The 24269-nt window shown below is 45.9% G+C and overlaps 2 protein-coding genes across 4 annotated transcripts in view; one reads left to right on the forward strand and one right to left on the reverse strand.

The window, feature by feature from the left end:
• Window positions 1-5326: 5326 nt before the first annotated feature.
• LOC143493286 (cortexin-1-like) lies at window positions 5327-17047 on the forward strand. Of its 3 annotated transcripts, none has more exons than XR_013125382.1 (3): window positions 5327-5499; window positions 7840-8313; window positions 8488-10024. XR_013125382.1 is itself a non-coding variant. In XM_076991628.1 (3 exons), the coding sequence occupies exon 3, from the start codon at window positions 15797-15799 to the stop codon at window positions 16055-16057; it is 261 nt and encodes an 86-aa protein (XP_076847743.1). In that variant the 5' UTR covers window positions 5327-5499; window positions 7840-8313; window positions 14857-15796; the 3' UTR covers window positions 16058-17047. The 3 variants fall into 3 exon arrangements, 2 of the variants coding, with proteins under 2 accessions (XP_076847743.1, XP_076847744.1); XM_076991628.1 differs by lacking the exon at window positions 8488-10024 and adding an exon at window positions 14857-17047; XM_076991629.1 differs by lacking the exons at window positions 7840-8313; window positions 8488-10024 and adding an exon at window positions 14857-17047.
• Window positions 17048-17350: 303 nt separating this feature from the next.
• Window positions 17351-24269, reverse strand: part of LOC143493285 (fibrillin-2-like) — a 16559-nt gene continuing 9640 nt past the window's right edge. Inside the window, exons 16-23 of the mRNA XM_076991627.1 lie at window positions 23836-23961; window positions 23430-23552; window positions 22500-22616; window positions 22123-22251; window positions 21594-21713; window positions 20946-21177; window positions 20391-20547; window positions 17351-20063 (exon numbers count right to left, since the gene is read on the reverse strand). Coding sequence (XP_076847742.1) covers window positions 19689-20063; window positions 20391-20547; window positions 20946-21177; window positions 21594-21713; window positions 22123-22251; window positions 22500-22616; window positions 23430-23552; window positions 23836-23961 — 1379 coding nt within the window. The 3' untranslated portion in view covers window positions 17351-19688. The remainder of the gene's footprint in view (window positions 20064-20390; window positions 20548-20945; window positions 21178-21593; window positions 21714-22122; window positions 22252-22499; window positions 22617-23429; window positions 23553-23835; window positions 23962-24269) is intronic.

Below are 24269 nucleotides of genomic sequence, written 5' to 3' on the forward strand. Positions count from 1 at the left end.
TTTAGACTCTGAGAATAAATTGCTTCTGGGCTGTTCTAATATAACCTTGACACATTATTCTTGTGATTTGTTTTTCAGGCTTGCCAGGCTGATAACTTTTAGGATCACAGAGTATTTTTGGAATCGTTTTCATGGACAATATCGATGGTGAGAATGGTGCAGCCAGGGACTTTGGGCACCCAGATTTTCACGTTGGAGCCCAATGAAAAATATCTAATGTTCGGAAAAAGCGCCAGTACCCCCGTCAGTCACAGGCACTTAGAATCAGCTTAAATCCACCTGCCGGCTGACCTGAGGACACAGGACAATTAGTTTGAGGACGTTACTGAATTACTCAGCGACCTCAGTCTTGTGAAGATTCTTTTTGTATCATGACAGGTAAGTAATTCAAAAGCAACCAGTTGGCCCCAATATGTTACGTGGGTTTTTTTTTTTTTTTTTGCTAATTACAGTTAGATCAAAGCACCTATAACACAATAAAATTGTTCGTAACACCTGGCATTACACTTTGATGTTTTAAAAGAAGCTGAAAGAAACCTCTTATCAAGAAGCACTGAGGCTTAATCAGTCATTCTTAAACTCTGAGCAGAATCTACCACAGATGTTAATCAAGAGGGAATATTAATTGGACATCGTTATTTGGTGGGTCCTATTGAGATTTCTGTCAATCAAGATGTTCTTAGTTTAACTTCCCTAAGTATATTTTCCTCACAAGCAGGTAGTTATTTTTAAATGATTTTGAAATCACTATTTGGTACCACACGTATCCATTCCACATTACATAACTCATCTTTAATCACATTCAGCAGAAGAAAGACCTGGTCAATGACCAGACTTTACAAAGATTAATCATTCTAACTGCCTATTAAAGATCCACTGCTGGATTTATAACAAACAGCACCAGAGCATGAAGGAACAGACATCTAGTGTGTTCAACATACACAAAAACAATATTTTCTGTGTTTGGTCTGTTTTTGTAATGAAGAGGTCAGCAGAAATATGATTCATTCCCAAGATTGGGAGTGTAATGTCAGCATCAGTGATGAACAACATAGAACACTCCCAGAATGATGCCGTGCACCTCTTCATAGTCTATTTAGTTCAAAGTTTCACTGTTGTAAATAGGCTGGTTGATTTGTGCTTGGTTACTCCAGACATGTCTTTCCTTTCTATTATATTTAGTTTGCTTGTGTGTGTGTAAATGTGCCGTATTTTGTCAATTGTGATTTTTACATCGTAACCGAAATTTGTCCTCTGCTTTTAACCCATCTGTGCAGTTAGAACACACACACACACACACACACACACACACACACACACACACACTAGTGATTACTAGGGGGCTGTGGATCACACGTGCCCAGAGTGGTGGGCAGACCTAGCCTGGCGCCCGGGGAGCAGTTGGGGTTAGGTGTCTTGCTCAAGGGCACCTCAGTCATGGCCTCAGGTCTGGGAATCGAACCCACGACCCTCCGGTCACAAGACAAGTTCCCTACCACTAGGCCATGACTGCCCCACAAGTATGTGTGTGTGTGTGTGTCAGTGGGTATGAGTGAAAGAGACTATTTCTATTTGTTTGCTGGTGTCTTTTGTAAAACCTTTTTTAAAAATGTTAAATAAAAGAGCTGTTTCATCAGCAGAATGCTGTATTCAGGTTTTTCTTGTGCACCGACGCTACTTTAAGCCTTTAAAATATGCGCAGGTCTGAATGCTGATGCTGTTGAATGGTAATTCTGTGAATGTTTGTGGCAAGAAATGCTGATTTTCTTCTGTCTTTTCTTTCTTAAAGAAATGTGGATTATTTGACCATATCTAAGGCAGAAATAGTTTCTCAAAAACATAAAACATTCTTGTGTTCTTATTATTATTTATTATATTTCAACTATCAAAACAGAAAGCTACAGCCTAACCAAATGTGCACACTGTGCTAGACCAAACAGCCCAGGAGCTTTTAATGTGGGTACTGACTGTTTACTTGTGTTAAGCATTCATGCATTATAAGGACGTCATGCATATTCGATGAAGCGCTGCATGCCCATTGGTTTGAGTGGACTGTTTAATATTGTTTCAGATTAGGTAGAAATAAATTAGGCAAACTCGGTAGCCAAGGTCATGGAAGCAGGTAATGTGTTCATTATGTGTTCATGAGTAGAACCGCCCCATATTTCTCATGCATAGCAAAAGCACTCCCCCCTGGAAAATTGGGAGAGATGAATTTCCCCAGGATATTGATCGATACCTTCGAGCCTTGAGTGGGTAGGGGTGTGAGTGTGTGTGTGTGTGTGTGTGGGGGGGGGGGACGACTATCATGCCAGTTCGTTCCAGGTGACTAAGGACTGATGAGTACTTCTGTTCCGTCACACTGGGGAACCAGGAAACTCGAGGCACTGCATTAAGGCTCGTGAAATTAGCTGTGAGTAAAAGACTCAGACGATTACACTCCTGTTCTGCTGCTGTGTTTTTGAGGACATGTAAAATCCAAACATTAAATGTCAGGGACAAGTTCTCCACACGTCTGCTTAAGGCTTTACTCACATGCACGTACAGGAACATGCATGAACTTCCAGCATGTTCATGTTCACACAGGGGCAAACGGTCAGGATGCAATGCACCTGCTTTGGAATAATTAGATCAAAAATAGAACACTTAATGCTGCGTTAAGCGGAGACCAGGGTTGCCACTGTGGAATGGGTCTGTGTAATGGAATTAGTGAGCTAACCTCTATTTTAGGATTGTTCTGTGCAGGAAAGAGCAGGTGAGGGAAAACTGGATAACCCTTCCTCTGGCTCCGCCCACCCCCAGTTCTGGGAAGTGCAGTGTTCAGCGCCAGCACTTTGACTGGCGTGCACTTGAACTTTACGGCACATAAAACCTTGCTGTGATGTGTCTTGCTCCCGTTCCACATTTTGGTAATGGCACCGACGCTTGATGGTGTCATTGAAAAGAATTACTTAGAAGGAAGTTGTGAAAAACAGGATGTAATTGCCAGCGTTTACATTAGCAACTCTAATTTTTAACTGTGCTGAAATCAATGTACATGTTGAAAACTGAATGCAGCTTTGATGTGATCATCAGGTCATGGTGGCCTGTTCTATCCAGACGAGGGCAGCCACTCATCAGACTGTTTCAAGACTGCTTGCTTGAAATGAGCTCAGACAAGCCAATAATGATGTGGCTGGAATCCAATCCTACTCAAATATACAGTAGTAATGAGGTTATATTTCTGTTCTTTTGTATGAAAATGCAGTTAGCTAAGTGAACATCGGAAAAAAATACTTTACAACAGGTTTGGCCCCACTAGTGGCTATTTATATGAATTAGAAACAATGTTAGTGGCAAAGACAGAATTTAGCAACTAGATTTAGTGGTGGGAGAAAAAAACGACTCCATTCTAGAAGAAATTTAAGACCAATTTGGCTGCCTAGTGAGCAATTATATTTATTCACCATTCAATGATATAGGGTTACAGAAACATGGGGCCTCTTTAAATTGATGAGGAAAAAGTGACTCTCTTTTACACAGCTATTCTGTTTCATTTACTTTGTCTTTGATGATACCACATTATGTGCAGTTATACTGAAGTCAGCACTTCTGTATTGCACAAGGACACCTCCAGCCCACTGTGGTCACTGACATGATCAGAATAGCATTCAGCGTAGCTTCACAATATTGTGTCTTCCTCAGATCTAACAACTTCCAGCCAGAGCACAAGTTCACCTTCAAGAGATGGCCTGTAACACATGTATAAAATGCTAAACACATTCCAATGCAGTCATTTACCCACTGATTCCAGTTCAAAAGGGCACATTTTTTCTCGATTCCCTTCTGTCCTTATTTTTGCATGGAACCATATGGAGGTGGAAAGGGTCAGGATGAGCATGAGTCTAAAGAAACGTGTGTTCTTCCTCAGAGAACTGACACAGAACACAGGAGTGGATCTTTGGCCAAACGAAAGCAAAGTCTTTTTGAAGACCTCTAAAGGTTAATGAGGCATATTGGAGAGGAAGATGGTCTTCTTCAAGGAAGAAAGGCCATTGTGGAGCCTGAGGGGGCAACCATAACGACACCCCTCGGATCTCATTATTAAGGTTATTGATTCGATCAGGCCACCTGCTATCTGGTTCTCTTTCTCTCTCTCTCCCAAACTCTCTCTCTGTCTTTCTGTCAATTTAAACACAGTCTGTAGTCTGGGATGCAAGGACATTCTCCAGTTAGATGTACAATAACCACACACACACACACACACACACACACACACACACACACACACACACACACACACACACACGCATGCACGCACATACACACATTCCATTCGACAAGCATCTGATAATGTCTCATTAGTTACCATTCAAAATTATATTGTCAGCTGAAGTACTTTATTCTAATTAACCTGAAATCTCGCCTTAACAAAAATATTTGAAACAATTGGGAAATGCTGAATAACTGATCAAGCATGCTTAACCAGATACAGTCCAACTATAATGATAGCCAGGGACACTGATATGAAGGATACAGGCACACACTCCACAGCAGACAGTTATGCAACTCTAATTACTGCCATGTTTACGCGCCCATACAGTCGACTGCTCTGACCTCACGATGATGGTGGCATCTGTGACTTCCGCAGGTGACACCTGGTCCAACGTGGTTCAAGTGGCCGCAGGTGGCACAGATGGCCGAACTTCGTCCAGGGCTTTGTGTCATGTCTGGGCTACGGGGGCTGGACTGGCATCCATCTTGTCAAGAGTCAAAAGGAGACTACAACAGGGATCCCGGTGAAACAACCAGAAAATGAGATAACGAGGCATCGTCCCATGACGCGCGGTACCTTGTGTTGCTCCTGTAAGAGCGGAGTTGTACCTCTGCTGTGAGCTGTAGTTAACGGGGCGCGTTATCTTTGGCGTATTTATCTGATACTGCTGTGTCGATGATTGCAGACATTTGTTTTGAAAAGGATCAGAGAAGGAAACGGCTCTTAACAAGATGGTTCATTGGACTGCATAGCTGAGAAACCAGAATTCATTATCTTTTGCATAGACATGCCACAGGTTATCCTGGGTTATATGAGTGAATTAAAAGACATTTCAGGCGAAAGCTATGTGAACAAATGCATTTCCACGTAAAAACATCACATGTAAAAGTTATTCAATTATCATGTTAATGTCACATATTAGTGATTTAAACGGGCTAAATTACAGACTACTTTGAAGAGGCTTGCAGCACTTTTTTTACCTTACAGCACTGGGTTCATCAAAGCATCAGTGTATGACATGAATCACGTTATTATCACGATCACATTCAGTCTGTGTGTGATTGGAGGAGTTGGGTGCGTGAGGGTGCTTTAAGACTCCTGCACACACAGACCTGCTTGTTCTGGACAGAGCGGTCCGGGTCCGCACACTGCGCTCTGATGCGGAGCAGCTCACCACGCCGAAGTTTTTACGCGTCTGATGTTGGACAGAACCGCTCAGTCTAACTTCTCTCTGGACTAAAGGGGTAAGATCGTAGTCTTCATGTGTAACTGTTGCAAGCTCTTCCACGCTGTGTGTCATTTGTTTTCAACTGTGTTCTGTTGTAGATGCTTTATGCCACAATCCGTCACTAACTTGAAGCGTCGCACCATCGGAATATTTCTCATTTAAATGTCTCGACTAGAAAGAAAATTGCGGACAGGCAGTATAGGTGTGATTTATAACATGATGTCGGAGAAAGATGTCACGACAGCTTCGTTTTCGTTTCCGCAATGAACACAACGAAATGGGTCGGCACCCTTTAGCACCTTTAATGTCCCCATTGGCGACTTTACTGTAACCTGTGGTCGTAAATGAGGACTGCTGTGTCATGACTGCCAGATGTTAAAGTACAGTGTGTGAGAGGCAGCATGCAGTGTGTGTGTGTGTGTGTGTGTGTGTGTGTGTGTGTGTGTGTGTGTGTGTGTGTGTGATGATGGGGACTGTCAGCTGCGTTTGTTCCTCCAAACACTCAATCTGGGGATGTAGGGGCGCGATCATTTGTTATATTTTACTGTCGCTGCGAAAACCCCTTAAATATGATCACATTTAATGCCTAAATGTCACGCATCCGCACTGGCAGTATTGATTATTCTGTAGGCTGTATCGATGAGAACTTTAAAACGTTGATAGTTGCATGGTGCGTCTGCGTACACCGGGTTACACTCGAATAACTAATTTGCCTGCAAATTTCCCTAAAGTAATTGAAATCCATACTTTTATTGAGCAACTTTGCCACGCGCGTGTGCATTAGGAATTCACTAAAAAATCAGCAAATATTTGGACCTGTGGAGGGCGAAAATTGTGCAGTTACATTAGCGGACTATATGCAAATAAAGTAAGAAATGAAAAATGAATGAAAGTACAATTAATTTACATCTGTAAACAGAACAACAAGCGAAATATATTTGTAAAAGTAATATTAAAACTAAATTCGTTATTTGAAGTTTAATAATCAAGAATGCAGTAGGGTCAAAGTTTGGACGCGGCGCGAGACCTTCCCTCTCCGAGATTGTTCTTCACTTTGTACCAGTGTTGAGGTTACAGCTCCAGCTCTAGTGATCAGTCCTGGTGTCTCATCACACAGAAGAAAACTCCCATTACCCGTCATAGCTGTCACCGCTCATGAATTAATGATGGCAGCGTGTAACTTAATTCACTGTTCGTATGCAAGGGCCAAGTGGCCGGGCTGACACCTCGCACTGATTGAAGTCCTACTGACCCACTGGAGTGGAGTGAAGTGTTCAGGATTAAATGGAATTGCTAGTTCTTGCTGGAGTAAAACCTCCCTCCTGCAGGATTTCGCTTAAACCTAAACTCAAACATCTGTGTCAAAGGCTCAAAAGCTGGCCTGCTCAAGGCGCTATCCACTACCCCATAAATCTCTCTGTCCCAAAATAGGTTTCAACATATATGTACAAAAATTGACTATGAATAATGTATATATAGTGAGAGATATTTTAGTGTGAATTTTGCAGAGTCATTAAGCCTATATCATCTATCAATGTTCAGAGAGTCTGTATCATTCTGTGACCCAGACTGAATCAGATAGTTACAAAGCAATATTAGGTGTTAACATTAGCTGTTCCCTCGAGTGTGTTAATATATCTCACATATGCATTTATCTCTTCGATATGTGTTCATTCCTAAGAAGCTCCGGCTTCCTGGTTCTCCCGTGGGCCAGTGGCTAACATCAGAGGTTAGGACAAAAACCATTGGCTGTTCTGGATAGTCAGGAGTCAGGAGGGTGGGAGCAGGGATGGTGTGTGTGTGTGCGCGTGTGTGTGTGTGTGTGTGTGTGTGTGTGTGGGTGGGGGTGGGGGGGGGTTCAATTTCCTCCCAAGATCACTCTTGAAATATTCATCAAGCCCATAATCTGGAGCCATTTGATAATTGACACCATGGCTGGGTTTTTATTATCTCTCCATTTTATCTCAGAGTCTTGAACGTTGGTGCGAGACCCCCCCCCCACCCCACCCCCCCGTCTGCAGCCCAATGGTAACTCAGCTTTCTGGAGATTGGCAACCACCTTCTTGGACTGTAATTCTGCTGATAGTGAGAGACCATGTGCACGTCTCCTCCTGCTCGTCTCTCTTATATTTGTTTGATGTACTTAGATTCCACAAGGCCTTTAGAAACTGGTGCTATTCTGTGTTTGCCTGGATTGATTTTAATTTTTTCTACACTTTTTTTTTTTTTAAAGCTAATCCAGGCTCAAAGCTCAGCATTTGCTTCAAGGGCTTTGCACATATCTTGGTCTTTTAATTGTAGTTTTCCTGCAGCATTAGCAGTTTTGTGCTCTAAACATTTTATAATGTTTCCACAGGCAAACTGCAGCTGGGGCAAATTAAAAGTTCGAGCCAAGTTCTTCATCAGAATTCTACTCACAGGAAAGGCTAACAAGTGTTGAACTTTTCTGCCCTCTCTCCCCATTGTCCCTCACTTTCCTTTTGACATTTGCTGAGTTTTGACATGCTGACCATGCGGTCAGAGGTCTAGGAGTGTGGGAGTTGACGTGCTGATGGACACATATTCCCTGGCTGGCTCGGCCTACGTAGCGCCCTCACAGTGGATCACCACACAAGGGCAGAAGTGCTGTCCTGTGACTTTAGACTTGGGAAGTGCTGACTTTATAACATCTCCTGCGTCCTCTGCGGAACACTCCCCACGGACGTCGGAGGGTGCAGTGAGGTGGAAGGAGACGAGTGTCAGTCCCGTTAGCCTGTCGGTCTGATCACCTGATCACTCTGTCATCTCTGTTACTGTCTTCTCTCTGCTGATTCTCAGAGTCCAGACACAGGTGAGCGTCCATTGGAGTGTGTGCCATGCCTCAGGGCCCTTACTGTCAAATACACTCACTCACTGCTTTCCCTTCCAACTTAATATTTCATGGTGTGATTTGGGTTGTAAATTAAAGATGTGTGGGAGGTGGGTTTGACAGAGTGCTGTGTTATTCTGTTTGAATGAGCTGCAGGTAGAAAGCCCATGTCCACTAAACCAGCCCCAGCCCTGGACCTAGACACAAGAAGAAATTAAATTCAGATCACATCGGCATGATCCACCTCCTTCCTGCCGGAAGATTGTTTCTCTGAAAATACCATGACATTTTTAAATACAGGGATTTTTCTGCTCCTGACAGTTATTTGTTTTGAAATGTCTCGATGGCCTGCAGTAGTGTAATAGGCGAGTGTGTTTGACATAACATTAAGTTTACGAAAGCCCAGATATCTCACAGGCAGTGTGGGATCTTCCTAGAGGGCCACCAGCTTCCTCTAGGAAGGGCAGTCATGGCCTGGCGGTTAGGGAACTGGTCTTGTGACCGGAGGGTCGTGGGTTCGATTCCCAGACAGGCCATGACTGAGGTGCCCTTGAGCAAGGCACCTAACCCCAACTGCTCCCCGGGCGCCGGGCTAGGGCTGCCCACCGCTCTGGGCACGTGTGATCCACAGCCCCTAGTAATCACTAGTGTGTGTGTGTGTTCTGACTGCACAGATGGGTTAAAAGCGGAGGACAAATTTCGATTGGGGTGTAAAAATCACAATTGACAAAATATGGCACATTTCATTTCTCTGTTACCACCGATATTGGTAGAACATATTCTTCAGCAAACATTACTAGACCATTTCCAAGCACAGCCAGCTGGGTTGTGTCCAGAAACCTGCAGACGGATTTCTTTATTATTTCTTCTTCTGTTTCGATATAGTTTTTAAAATGATTACCTCGAGGCACACCCAGTGCTGGTCATTGATATATGTAATTCCACATATATTTTGAGAATGGCATTCGGGGGAAAGGTCTGGAGGGAGCTGTCATTTCCAGAGACGTGGGGAATCTTTGTACCTGCGGCTGAGACAGATTGTTCCCTCTAGAGACTTGGCCTGTATCTGGATAATGTGCAGTGATGTATCTGTTTCACAGTGCCAGCAGACAATTCATAATCATCTTCTTCCCAATCCTGTGTGGCCTATTCCTCAAACGTACAAACATTGACGGGCTGAGTCACACTTTTATATATATGCACCTCGCGGTATAGTGTGAGAGTATAAATATACAACTACCGTTTTTGCATGTTCTTCTACGGGGCCAGCAGACTTCCCATAATACCCTCTGTTTCGCTCCTCCCACCAGTAACATACTCACTCAGCAGAAGTGAACGCAAACGTTTCTTTTTTATGCTTTGGTTTGACTTTTAGTGTTTTTTGAGGGAATACATATATTTTGTTTTGGAAATCAATTCATACTATTTGTTTTAGAAACAAATGTAAACATCAACTCTTAGATTAAGTGGGTTTAAGGTTAAGGAAGATGACGTTCACTTAAGCGTGACCAGATGTTTGTCTGGTGCTCTATAGCTCCTTTGCTTCCTCACCGCTATGAAAGTTGACTAGTGGTGCTGAATACAGGATGTTTGTGAGAGCTTCACTATGACGTCTTTAAGCAAGCCAGCCTGGTAATCTGGCAGTGAGCTTCTATTTTCAAGAGAGCCAGAACAAGTTCAGGAACATCAGGTGCAAAAGGTGTAAAAAAAATAAATAAAATACATGTGTAAAAATAGACATGGCATGTTGTCTTGTGTAGAAATGCAGGGAGCTCACGTCTGTGAGTCTGTGTCTCCCCTCAAGGTGACCTTCTGCTTGTGCACAAACGTCAGAAGGGCAACAGTCCTGCACAGAGAGATCGATGCAAGCAAAAGTTTAGTCTGATGGCACAATCAAAGAATACCATCAGGACCCGCGGTGATGGATGGCATAAATATCTTCGCTAGACACACGAGCGCACTGACAACCTTTATTCCTCTACTCGGAGCAGCGTTTGTTCTGATCCGATGCTGCCGAGTCATTCATCCTTTCACGCTTGTCTTCCAAACCCATTTTTATCTGTATAAGCAGCCAGTTGGGAAGAGTTAAATGAATTCCCCACCGCACCGCATGCCATCAGCACTGGGCTCCCTCCTAGTTGCCGGTGACATTGGGCCGGGGCGGGGCGTGGGGGTGGCGGGCAGGTGGCGTTTGGCATTTGCTCGTGGCCTCTAATACATTTAGGAATCACAGACAAGTCTCAAATAATGACAAATGCAGGGTCCTTCTGTCCGTGGCCACTGCTGTGTGACTGATGAGTGTGTGTTTGAGCGGGTGTTGGGGTCCGCTCTGAGGTGAGCAGGCTTCAGTGGACCAGACAGGGGCACGTTAATGAAATGCTGTTTCTTTTTCTCATTTGCCCTTGTTGGTTTGACCCATTGTCAGTACTGCGGAGGGTCTCTGGTGGAATGATCTCATCTCCAAAGAGAGAGAGGGGGGGGGGGGGGGGTGTTGAATAGAAAAAGAAGCAGTGAAAAAGTGAGAAATGAAAGCAGTTTAAAAGTATTAGAGAGAAAAGCAAATGAAATGACGATAAAATCCTCTGTTAGAAAAAGAGATGACCAAAGAGAGAAATAAGTGTAAGAGAGAAAGATCAACAAGGGTTAGGCTGAAAGAGCAAGGTTATGAAAAATGAAAAACAGAATAACAAAGAGAGAGAGAGAATCAATGAGGGAAGACCGAGTAAAGAGAATTCCACTGCAAGTCTAACCCCCCCGCCGCTTTTCTGAAGGGCCCCTCTCCACGTTAGTCCATATGCAGTGCAGGCAAGGGACTGCTATTTCCAGACCCGAAGCCAGAACTGGACAATATCGACAGGATGTCTGCAGGAAGTCACACAGCTGATGGCCCCCCGTCAGTGGCGTTCTTTGGATCATAATTCCCATGGAATTTTCCAGAGCTTCAGTGGGAAGGTGCCACTGGTGGGTCTTAGTCTCGCTGGGTCTGTATCGAGTGAGACTGATTACCCAGCGATGATGTCGTTGTTCGCTGTTTCGCTGTTTCTGGACACACAGCACGTGTCCGATTACAATCAGGGGTTTGGCTTTGTCAACAGAACCAGAGGAACATTCGTATTACGTTTACCTGTGAACAGATCCGCTAGACTGATGCTGAAAGAGGGTTTGATGGACAGGATAGGGCCACGAGTCACTTTAGTGGGTCTCAGCCATGGAATTGTATACGGGGTGAAGATTGGGCCAGAGACTTAACGGGTCTGTTGAAAGTTCCGAGAAGTGGACTAGCGGACAAGAGGATGACAGCAAATGATTTGAAATCACAGTCAGGATTTGTTGAACCGGCGCCACACACACACACACACACCTCAGGGCTCTGTAACAAACCAGAGGGTGAGGAAGTTTGAAACGTGAGGTACATTCACAAGGGTTGTTCCATTAACCTGTCATAACCAGAAATGTGTCTGGACAAAACAAGATACTGCGCATCATTAGAGAGTGGATCAGAGTGATCATTCTTTATTGAAGGATTTAAAGGAGTTCAAACAGACCCGACGTTCTTTAATAAAAAACACAGACACTTTGAAGATTGTACAGGACTAAAAAGCCAAAGGCCAACTGAATCAGTATGAATATAAAAGAATGTTCTGGAGTCTTTCCATAAATCAAAACAAGAGGAACAACACTTCAGCTGAGATGTTTGATTCGTCACAGAGAGTGTTGGTCAATGTGGACATGGGCGTGGTTGTGGGGGCCAAAGTGAACCTGACTACCCAGGGTGAGGGGCCCACTGTCATTTATAGGGGCCCACTGACATTGAGAGTGTACAGGGCCCAGAATTGGCTGCTACGCCTCTGGTTGTGGGTGTCTTCACTGCAAAGCAGCTTGATAGGAGATTAATTCCTACTTGTGTTATTGGTTCATTTTCGTTACTTTCAGGGAAAGAGTTGCTCAGTGGAACCCTCTAACGTCGGATTAGTCAAACGTTTGTCTCCTGGTGAGTTCAGCCCAGTTGAATAGTGTATGGTGCTGCTTTTTATAGCCGATGCTCCATATCAGTCAGGGGGCACGGTGCCTTAGGCACAGACACACTGGTTTTCAATCGTAGGAGTGAACTTTCTTCCTCAGAATCACTTTAGTTTTCTATCTGGTTTAACAATGGATGGTATCGTTCAACAATTGTAAAAATGGGTGTGGGGGACATCTGTGTGTGTGTGTGTGTGTGTGTGTGTGTGTGTGTGTGTGTGTGTGTGTGTGTGTGTGAGAGAGAGAGAGAGAGAGAGAGAGACAAAGAGTGAATTTTTGTTTGTATGTTAGAGTTGTAAAATCGCTTTGGCAATTACAAAGATGGTGAGTGAGAGAGCCTGTCAGTGTGATCCACGAGCAGACGGTGCCTCTTCAGACTCCCTCTGGCTGCTCCCGCCATGGAGCTGTTATGAGTCTCGTGCTGGGCCGTCATCTGCTCTGCTCTCTGGACAGACGGCCACTGCCCAAACCAGCACAGCCAGAGAACCCAGAAACACCAACAAGGTCCCACACCTTATCTTATCTTCTCGATTCAAGCAACCAGAGCCAGTGACAATGATCAGAGGATGTGATGCCAAGAAACAGTCGGGTTTCGGTTGTGGGAAGACTTGCGCTCTTCAGTGGGGGGTGACGGCTAGTTTGTAGCTTCGTGGCCAGGAGCCCCGTGCGATGAAGAGGCAGGGCACGATTCCAAAGTAGACAGAGGGATGATGGGAGAGGGAGGGATGGTAATAACTGTCCTGAGAACAGGTGGGGGATAGTCTGTGTACATTCGTAGAGCCAGATATTGGCTAAGAGGGAGTTTCAGATATTGACGTTCTCCACAATCAGGACTAATCCAGTTCTTTGGCAGTTCGGTTTAATGGGGATTGTAAACATGAAGCTGAGGTTTCGTGGTGCGAAGGCTCTGAACTTATGTTGTAGAAGTATGTTATGTAGTAGAAGTATGTTATGTTGTAGAAGTATGTTATGTAGTAGAAGTATGTTACATTGTAGAAGTATGTTATGTAGTAGAAGTATGTTATGTTGTAGAAGTATGTTAAGTTGTAGAAGTATGTTATGTTGTAGAAGTATGTTATGTTGTAGAAGTATGTTACGTTGTAGAAGTATGTTATGTAGTAGAAGTATGTTATGTTGTAGAAGTATGTTACGTTGTAGAAGTATGTTATGTAGTAGAAGTATGTTACGTTGTAGAAGTATGTTACGTTGTAGAAGTATGTTATGTAGTAGAAGTATGTTACGTTGTAGAAGTATGTTATGTTGTAGAAGTATGTTACGTTGTAGAAGTATGTTATGTAGTAGAAGTATGTTACGTTGTAGTGATGAAAGGTGAAAAAAGGCTGTTGCATCACCTCGCCTCTAGTTCAGCGCTAACTGGGAGTCCTGTTACATTCACCTGCGCTTATTTAGCCTTGGCAGTCTGTTGCCAAGTCCTGAAAAAACTTAAGAGAACACCCGATCGATGCGTCTCTAAAGATTAAATGACACAGAAAGTGTGAGTGCGTGCATGTGCGTTTGCCCGCACGTCTGCGTGTGTGTGTGTGTGTGTGTGTGTGTGTGTGTGTGTGTGTGTGTGTGCGCGTGTGTGCGCGTTTGTGTGCGTGTGTGTATGCGCGTGTGTGTGGCGGGCTGTTGTGTGCAGTGCTCTTGGAGAATCTGACATTACTTGTCAGTATCTCGAAGCATTCGCTTCCAGCTCTGCAGTGCCACACACACCTCCCACCTCTCCCTCATCTATCTCTATACTGGCACATATCCGTCCAGGCACACATCCACCCGCACCACATCCACCCGCACCACATACACCCTCACCACATCCACCCGCACTCCTGCCATTCGGTGCATTTAAACGACGTTCAGCCATCCACCTCTCCCTCTAACATGTTCTCATTTCCCATCCTTCTTTCATTATTTCCTCATCTCTCTGTTATTTCTCTTCCTCCCTATCTCTCATCACTTTAACTGTGTTTATGAAGTGTAGGTAGTAGGGTGATCAGAAAAGAGAGAAAGCCAGACTTATTATTCATTCTAGAATTTGATTCTAGATTACTTCCCTGCAGTGCGCTATGTCATGCTAAAACATCCCTGATGAATGGAGCTGACATTTACAATATCAATGTTTATGTGATTATAATTATAACTGAACCGTAGTCATCATGCTGAATGTCAGAGTAATACTTTAAAAGTTGGGAGGACTTGTCAAGATGTCATTTTAACGTATTGATCCGAGTGAACAGAATGACATTAAGGAGTGCCATGGCAGTGTGCCCAATGGGGGTTGGATGGATGGCATTTCATTAGTAGGGTCTTATGACGCATTGATAGTGACACTTATGTACAGATTCCTGGTTTGATGTATTGACGTAATGTACTGACCAAACAAAATAGGAATTTTTGGTTTTCTTCCAGAACACATTTTAGACCACTATGGGCTGTCAGTTCATATTGTTACTGGGTTTTTTTAACTCTACATTTTTGTCAAATGCAGGTTTGTTGTGTTTACAGGACGCGTGGGTCAAGGAGACGCAGATGACCAGCAGAGACAACCATGTCTGCAGCAGACCGCTAAACCCTGGCCGGAAGACCACCACACTTCCTCTTCTATAACCTACAGTCTGACCGTCCACCATTACTGACTCTGATTTTGAACTGAGACACTGTCAGGGACTTTGAAGTCCACCTTACACCTGCCAAGAACCTTCCTTGATCTGTTTATTGTACATAGGCACATTCAGCAGGTTGCGTCTGCGTTGTACTGCCAGAAGTGTGCACATCAGACTCCGTCTCCTCCCCTGCCCGGCCAGACGCATTATTTAGGTGGGTCACAGGCTTACACGTCCCCCGTGTGTTGGTCTGCAGTCACGCTGATCTGATTAGTCCCCCTCTGTCTGCTAGTTCAGACACGCACGCCCTCTGTCCGTGCCAGACCGTGAACGGGGCGGCCGCGCACAGATCCGCCTTCCTCCCGATTGGTGAAAAGGCACGTGCATCTCGTGCTGCATCTGGACACCAGATTCCCATCTGGATCCAATTAGCCGGCGTGCAGCCAAGCGGGAGAAGGGGGGGTGTGCGCTGTCCGAGTCCTTGCTCTCCGTCGCTGGCTTTTTTCTCCTGGCAGCTTGCCGTGTCATGTCAGCTTTTCACGTGCCACAGCTGCTCGGATCATTTCGGATGTGACGGGGTTGGAGTAAGCAGGGCCCTCGATCCTCCATCCCCGAGCACGAGCGGGTGGGGGGGGGGATCCCGGCCCCGAAGCCGCGTCGCTCCGCCTGTGTTGCTGTGCGTACAGGTGCGTGTCCGTCACACTGTCGAAGTAAGAAGGGCGTTCCTCCACTCAGGGCTCCCATATCAGTCGGTGGAGGTCGCTGCTTCCAATCTGGCCGGCCTCCCCGTCCACCCCAGCGTCCAGACAGTCTGTAAATTTTGCCGCCGAGGCGCGTGGAGAATGAGCGATGCCCCGACGCTCGAGTACGAGTTCTCTCCTGGGCACCTGCTGGCCGGGGTGCCGAGCAGCCCGCCCCTGGCGGGGGACGCAGAGCAGAGGACGGCCTTCGCCTTTGTGGGTCTGCTGATGCTCTTCCTGGTCTTCCTGCTGGTACGCTGCTTCCGGATCCTTCTGGATCCCTACAGCCGCATGCCCGCTTCCTCCTGGACCGACCACAAAGAAGGCCTGGAGAGGGGGCAGTTTGACTATGCCCTGGTGTAGGCGTGAGCCTCCACACTCCTCTGCCTTAGCCTCCTCTGTGGTCAGCCCTCACTGCCTCCTCTGTGCGGGACTCCCCTCCACTGGGCCTGAGTTATACTGTAGTTACTCCTCAGGGCTACAGGGTTCCCCAAACCATGAACCACAGAAATGTTTGGGTTGTTTTTGTTTCTTTTTTTTTTGGATCACCAGATGACAGCTATAGCCATGACATAGACTGAAGAAATAGATAGGTGATGAAAATTGGTCTATTAAGAAGAAGATGTTAAAAAAGGCCCTTGTGAACTGTGTATGATGCTAATCCTTCATGGTGATCACACTTTTGGCCAATAGGCTCACACGTAGATGATGACCTTACACTGAACACCCCCAACACCTGCTGCACTGGATCCCTGCTACATGGACGTTTCATGGATGGACTGCCCTCAGCAGACCCGCAATTAGCTACACCCTTTCGCTTTGCTCACTGAGGGTGCGTCTGTGTTAATTCCTTGTGTGTGCAGGAGGTCCAATCCCCTTTACGATGTCAAAAACATCCCCTCACGATACTACTGCAGGCGTTCGCCTCGCCATATATACGTTGTGCTTTTGTAAGATTTACAAGCCATATCTAGCTGTTTGTGTCCTAGACGTTGCGACGTGGCCTGTCTAATCTCCCTAGCTGATCTGCTGAGCTCTGTGACTCCTGTGTCGTGAATTACTGTGCACGTTTTAGAACCACTGAAAGTGCTTTATTTTTGTATTCAGACTCAGATTTGGAGTCTTCTTTTGCTAATATTCTACTGTAAATGTATATTTCCGATTCCTAGCTCACTGTATTCTCACCGGACCCAGTTTGTGAGGAGCCCCACGCGACATGTGTCCCTGGGCAAGAACTCGTGTTGTTGCTTTGTGTTTTTCAGATTTGTACTGTAAGTAGAGCAGATATTTTCCTAACTCTTTGTTTTTGCTAAGCTGGGGCAATTCTGTGAAATAAAATGGGGGTTTATTCAATGAATGTTTCCAGTATCCTCAGAGGAAGAGAATCGAAATGGCCAGTTTCTACCTATGCAATCAATAAGTCATTTCACCACAGTCCTTGACCTCCAAAGTCCAATTTAATAGAACTGATATAGTATAATAAAACTTATTAAGAACATTATTCAGTATATACTTACAATGATAAATTATTCAGGAACAGAAATTAACATGAAAGTTAACAAAGTAATATGTAATTAACATTGGGATGTGTGGAGATATTAAGAGTGTTATGTGGATATGACTACCATGGTAATGGAACACACACAGACAAAAGCATTTAAAAACATAACCCATGAGGTTTTATTGCCATTTGATGTTTCGTACAGAAGTATACAAAAAAGTTGTGTGATATGACAGATGCAGCTGTTCAATTGAAAACTGAACATTTTCTGAGAATATTTTTCTTTTTCCAGGTTATAGTGTGCTGGATGCTCAGATATGCCCTGTTTCATCAATCTTTTATGGCTCAAAAATATTTGTGGAGGCCCTCACTACACTGTGTGGGAAAGCCGGGCCACGGCGGAGCTGACAGGTCTTTTCCTTCAGTTCAAAGGGGCTTTATCCCCATTCAGCATTACAAAAATGAGGCCAGAGATATTTCAAGTTTGCAGATGACGCCTAAATACAGTACAAACACACACATTCGTTCTTTTACATGTAGTGGCAAATAAAATTATGATTAAAAACATAAAAAAAAGATACAAATGTATACAAAGTTCCCATGTTAGACAAATGGTTATGCATAAATATAGCTCAGGCTGTTTTACAGTGCAGCAACATTGATGTTCATCAAAAACGATTGTGTTTTAGCACCAGAGATGAAAGAACAGACACTGCGATGTGAGAGTTGATCACGTTGCACCAGAATTCTGAGGGCGTGTTTTCAGAGTCCGGTTCTCCCGTCCGGATGGCTCTGAAAGTGAAGCTCCCTGATAACACAACCCACTTCGTGATAATGCAACAATAGTATTGTTGCAGTGAGTGACAGAGGACAGTGTCAGTGTAAACAGTGAGAGATATCACTCCGAGTCAGGGACGCCAGTCAATAATTCTTTTCAGACAAAAGTCAACAGCACATTTGAGTCTTTCTATTTTGCGTGTATTTGGTTGGACAGCCTTGACGCTCTTGAAACAATAAAAAAAATTAAAAATCATCTACATTTCACTTTAAAATATACAATTTAATTTTCAAAAAGCAAGTTTGATAATATTGGTTTTCAGCATTGAGACAGTACAAAAGACAGACAAACACAAAACAAAACCAAAAAAAGAAAAAAAGAAAAAAAAAATGTCACAATTGCAATCCGTGCAAAGACTGCGTTTCCTTAGTACAGCGTTAGTGTTGGAGTCATATAGCACCTTATCCTTGAGAAAAAAAAACCCTAGTAGTTTGGGAGTTGAACGGATCAGATACTGGGGCCTGTTGTCAGTGAGGCTGAACGCTCGCTGGGGTTGGACAACATCTGGGACTCGTGTCGGAGCCTGAGACGTCTTCTCCAGCACCACTCAGGTCCCCGTGGGTTACTGTTGGCTGTTTGGACCTTAAATCATCTGAGCTCGCCGGCCGCGTCACGTTCTGGACTTCAGTGACTGTGTGACTGGAGCATCCGTCTCCCTGATCGGATACGAGTGTCAGGTCCGAGCCCACACGTTTCCGCTGCACCTGGGCTCTGCTTAACAGCCGTGAAAGTGTGCGTGAGCGTGGGAGGCGGAGCGTGGCTACAAGGTATTAGAACATAGCAGCACATGCTAACACTCCCCAGAAGTGTCTGATGAAGATGGAATCATGGCAACCGCCAGCACTGCACAACTGGTTTAGCTCTTGAACAGCCTGATTACCAGCCGGTGAGCTGAGATCTTTGCGTTTGTTAAAGCAAAAGCCAAACACAACCTCTGACCTGAGGCCCAATCAAACTCCCATATGACCTGAAAGGTTGTGGTTGTGCTTGCAGTCCTTTGTGTGACTTTTTTTTTCTTTTAAAGCAGTACATCGCAGGGGACTCAATACTGAATGAAATACCGTTTGACCCCAGTGTTAACTGAGAATAGAGAAAGATCAGTGGTTGTTTGGGCCATCTTTGAAAATATATACTGTAATTGATATAGTTATTAATATTATATGAGACGTAATTAGTTTTATGTGAATTTTCAGGCTGATATAGTCACTACATTAGATTCTAAGTGAAATACTGGATAAATTACAGAGAAGCATTGAAGATTCGCACATCACATTCAGTCCTTCTTGGGTAATTCTGACCGTTTAGAGCTTTTGCTAATGGAGTGACTGCATCCATGAACCTTAAATGGCCAGTTTGACTAACACTTCTTGATTGTCGCTCTGTCGGGAGTATCTGCTTGTGCTCCTCTCCATGCCAGTCTCAGGCGGGTGAACAGAAGACTCATAGCTGGCCTGCAATGTTTGGGCATAATGCTGGAGGGTATAAGACGGGGGATCTCCAAGACCGGAAACCAGAGAGACTGAGGAAGGAGAAATCGGTGTGTGCTAACGACGACAGTTCCTCAGCATAAAGCTCTATAGCGTTGGGACTGGGGTCAGAGGCCTGGGGTCAAAGGTTAGGCAGTCTTGGGGGGGAGGGGGGAGGACGGGTGGTGCTCAATGCAGGTTAATGAGCAGTTTGATGCGCAGCGGGTCTCCGAGCTCCCCCCGCAGGTAGTTGTCGTCGTGCTGGTCCTCCAGGGCCCGGAGCTGGCGCGGGCCGTAGAGCGGCAGGGAGGCGATCTCCAGGCGGTATGCGCCCGGGGACGGCGGCCTGCGGCCCAGACGCAGGACGCTCTTACCGTCCCTGCGCTCCTGGAGCCGGAAGTGCTCGTCCCGGTTGCCGTGCGTGATGACGTAGCGCACGTGGTGCTCCAACGGCTCCAGGGCGGGTAAGAGCTCCAGCAGCGGCTCCTTGTTCAGCAGAGACGCCAGCGAGACGTTGACGGGGATGGAGCTCTGCGTGTCCACGCTGGCCAGACTCACCAACTCCTGCAGGGCAGAAAAAAACAAGGGCTTGAAAAGAGTCCAAACAAAAGGGTCAAAGGGTCAAAGGGTGTCCAACGTTACAAAGGGGGGCATAACTCACTCAGATGATGAGTGGGGTGACAATTGAACTGATTTATTGCACATTACCCATTATATACACTTATTACAGTGATTGGGGATAAACTTCATACTCCACAGTCACATGGTTAATTCCTGCCAACCAGCGGAACATGTAGAACCTTCATCATATGAAAGCAAGTAAAGGAGAATAAAGAGGAAGATGCAGGCGGCCCCGCTCATCCAGGACGGCCCCGCCGTGCTCGCACACACCTGGAGCTCGTTGTCTGGCGCGTCACGGCGGTGACGGCCGCTCTTGCCCGCGTCTCCGTTGATCTTGCACTCGTAGCAGGCTTCAGGTGAGAGAGCACTCTCGTCCTCGCTGTCCGGGCCGAACTGGCCGGCGAAGCCCGCCCCCGTGATGCAGTGCCTATCAGCCACCAGGACACGCCCACACGTTAACCGTCACCTCCCACTGGCCGAGCCAGATTGAGCGCTAGAGAATCTGTACACGCTTTAAATTGACTAATTTCATGTTTTGCATTTCATTTTTATTTGCTTTTCAAGGTCACATTAGACACACCAGCCTCAGCTGTCTCTCCGAAATAAATAACTACCGAATTCATGAATCCAGAAATTAAAGCGCCAGACCAAACGCTGACGCAACAGGCAAAATAAAACAAACCGAAAAAGACTGAAAACCGACACACAGTCTAATGCATTTCAACGCCACTGGAGCGCGTCTGTCTGAGAATTAGGAGAATCTTAAGGATAATCAAAAGCCAAACGGGCCAACGGTCATGGTGATGGGCGCTGCGAGCCACTTACCCCTGGCCTGCCCTGTAGAAGCCTCCGGGGCAGGCGCACAGGTAGCCCCCTTCGGTGTTGGAGCAGCCATAGCTGCAGGGGTTGCTGCCCGCCGAGCACTCGTTCACGTCCTGGCACCCGCCCGCCGTCTGCTGGAAGTCGAAACCAGACGGGCACACGCACTTGTAGCTGCCCAGGGTGTTGTAGCAGGAGGCGGAGCCACACATCTGGTTGCCGGCGCACTCGTTCTCGTCTGGAGGGAGGGAGGGAGAGAAGACAGCACAGGGAAGGACGTCAGAGAAGGCTGTAGTTAATCTTGTTTTAATGGGGAAGGGAGCTATACTCACTAGACAAAAATGACATATAGTTGATTTCAGTGGTGGAAATGACCAGTGAAAATATTTTAAACATAAATGCAGCAATTCTCTTTATTAGACACACAATTCTCTTTTATTAGACACATTTTATTAGACCTTTCCCACATCCAAAATTACGTGGCCTATTTTTAGACTTTTCAATTAACCGAAATCATTCACCACCTTACCACCCTGAAAAAGAGCTTCCTTCCAGCGTGTATTTCATAAGGCTTCTGTGGGTTGTGTGTTTGTGTGTGAGGCTGTGTGTTCCTGGATGTGTTTGGAGGAGGAGGCACTGTGGAGAGCTGCTCACCCACACACTGGTTCCACTGGTAGTGCTGCACGTAACCCTGTGGGCAGCCACAGCGGAAGCCACCCAGCATGTTCTGACAGCCATGTTGGCACCTGTGGTTCCCACCGCACTCGTCCACATCTGCGAAAGCAGCAGGACACACAAAGCTGTGGCATTCGCTTCTTTTCGGTTACAACCCACAATTCCCCTTGTGTCTTTAAACGCACAAAGCAGGCTTGCTAAGCAGGGCCAAGACCCCCCGAAGAGAAAACACAGCGTTAGCCTTCAGGCGACATGTCATATACGACACATAGATGCAATGGCTGAAGGCATATATGTATTTTTAAAAAGAGCTATGACTCATCGCCACAACACAACCTTTAGAAATGATAAAACCACCGCCAACAGAAACCCCCACATACAGCCGCTTGTGTGGTGGTGAGTAATCACCCCCCCCCCCCCCCCCCCCCCCCCCACACACACACACAAACGCCCCCCCCCCTCTGTGCTGCGCATGGGCAGGAGAAGCGTGCGGAGGCTGCCATCCTACCTTCACACTCCACGCCCGTGTTGTCCAGGGAGAAACCCTTCTGACACTCGCAGCTGAAGCTCCCCGGGCTGTTGAGACAGGACGCGCGAGAGCCGCACACACTCGGCTGACCGCTGCACTCGTTGTTGTCTGTCAGGGTTGGGGGAGGGGGAACACACAAGCACAACTCCCATCATTCCCTGGGGCGCTGAGTGTGGGAGAGTTTCATCTAGGATCTGGTTGTGCTTGTTATGTTCTAATGAATGCGGATGTGCGGCTGAGACGATGCCAACGCGAGACTCGGGCTCGACGCGCCGGTGTCTAGCTGCTTCTGGTGAATTTGTGCGCGTGTGGGCGTGTGCACATGTTTACTCCTCCGTGTGTGACAGCACACATACCAATGCAGGCTGTCTGATGCTGCGTGAATCCAGGTGGGCACTTGCAGGTGAAGCCGCCGATGGTGTTCACACAGAGGAACTGGCAGTTGTGCTGCTTAGTGGAACACTCGTCCAGGTCTGCGCAAGACAAACACACGTGGTTTATGCAAAAAAAAAAAGATTTAACAAAATTCATGTGAAATGTGGAGACTGGTGAGCACCAAAACGAACACCAGCAAATGAATTCACTCTGTCACCAAAGGTGAGCAGCACATGAAAGGATTAGTGTCATGGACAGGACTCAGTGTTATGGACAGGACTTAGTGTCATGGACAGGACTTAGTGTTATGGACAGGACTTAGTGTCATGGACAGGACTCAGTGTTATGGACAGGACTCAGTGTTATGGACAGGACTTAGTGTCATGGACAGGACTCAGTGTTATGGACAGGACTCAGTGTTATGGACAGGACTTAGTGTTATGGACAGGACTCAGTGTTATGGACAGGACTTAGTGTCATGGACAGGACTCAGTGTTATGGACAGGACTCAGTGTTATGGACAGGACTTAATGTCATGGACAGGACTCAGTGTCATGGACAGGACTTAGTGTTATGGACAGGACTCAGTGTCATGGACAGGACTCAGTGTTATGGACAGGACTCAGTGTCATGGACAGGACTTAATGTCATGGACAGGACTCAGTGTCATGGACAGGACTCAGTGTTATGGATAGGACTCAGTGTTATAGACAGGACTCAGTGTTATGGACAGGACTTAGTGTCATGGACAGGACTCAGTGTTATGGACAGGACTTAGTGTTATGGACAGGACTCAGTGTTATGGACAGGACTCAGTGTCATGGACAGGACTTAATGTCATGGACAGGACTCAGTGTTATGGACAGGACTTAGTGTTATGGACAGGACTCAGTGCTGAGGACTGGACTCACCTTTGCAGGTCTTTCCATCTGGTTGCAGGATGTACCCTCGAGGGCAGGAACACAGGTAGCTGCCTTCGGTGTTCTTACACAGGAAGTTACATGGCTTGGGTGACTGGGCACATTCATCCAAATCTGGGATTAAAGGGAAAGAGACTCATGACACCTGAAACTTCTCTACCAACATCATCATCATCATCATCATCATCATCATGTGTCTGTGTTTGTCCTGGTGTGTCATGATCCAAACGTGAGGTTGGACACATTCACCTGGATCTCCAGGGATCTATACCAGCTGGACACGGTGAAACGCCAATACAGTTTTGCAAAGTGTCAAGAGTTTGTTTTTTTTTCTAAAGTCATCCATTCGACCTGCACGCGGCTGGGCTGAAGTCTGAACGGAGGGCGGAGCTCGTACCCACGCAGGAGGTGCTGCTGAAGTCGGTGGTGTAGCCCATGTTACAGTGGCAACGGAAGGAGCCCACAGTGTTGATACACTGGCCGTTCTTACACAGGTTGGGCAGCACCTCACACTCGTTAATATCTGAAGAAAACAAGAGAATTATTCAGTTTCACATCTGTATACAATATCCATAGAACCCAGTGTCACAGATGATCAATACACAGTTAATCCACACCCTCAGGTAACCTAATATCATAATTAATCCACACCCTCAGGTACCCTAATATCACAGTTAATCCACACCCTCAGGTAACCTAATATCACAGTTAATCCACACCCTCAGGTAACCTAATATCACAGTTAATCCACACCCTCAGGTACCCTAATATCACAGTTAATCCACACCCTCAGGTACCCTAATATCACAGTTAATCCACACCCTCAGTTAA

The sequence above is a fragment of the Brachyhypopomus gauderio genome, unplaced genomic scaffold, assembly GCF_052324685.1.
Source record: "Brachyhypopomus gauderio isolate BG-103 unplaced genomic scaffold, BGAUD_0.2 sc84, whole genome shotgun sequence".
Classification (NCBI taxonomy): Eukaryota; Metazoa; Chordata; class Actinopteri; order Gymnotiformes; family Hypopomidae; genus Brachyhypopomus; species Brachyhypopomus gauderio.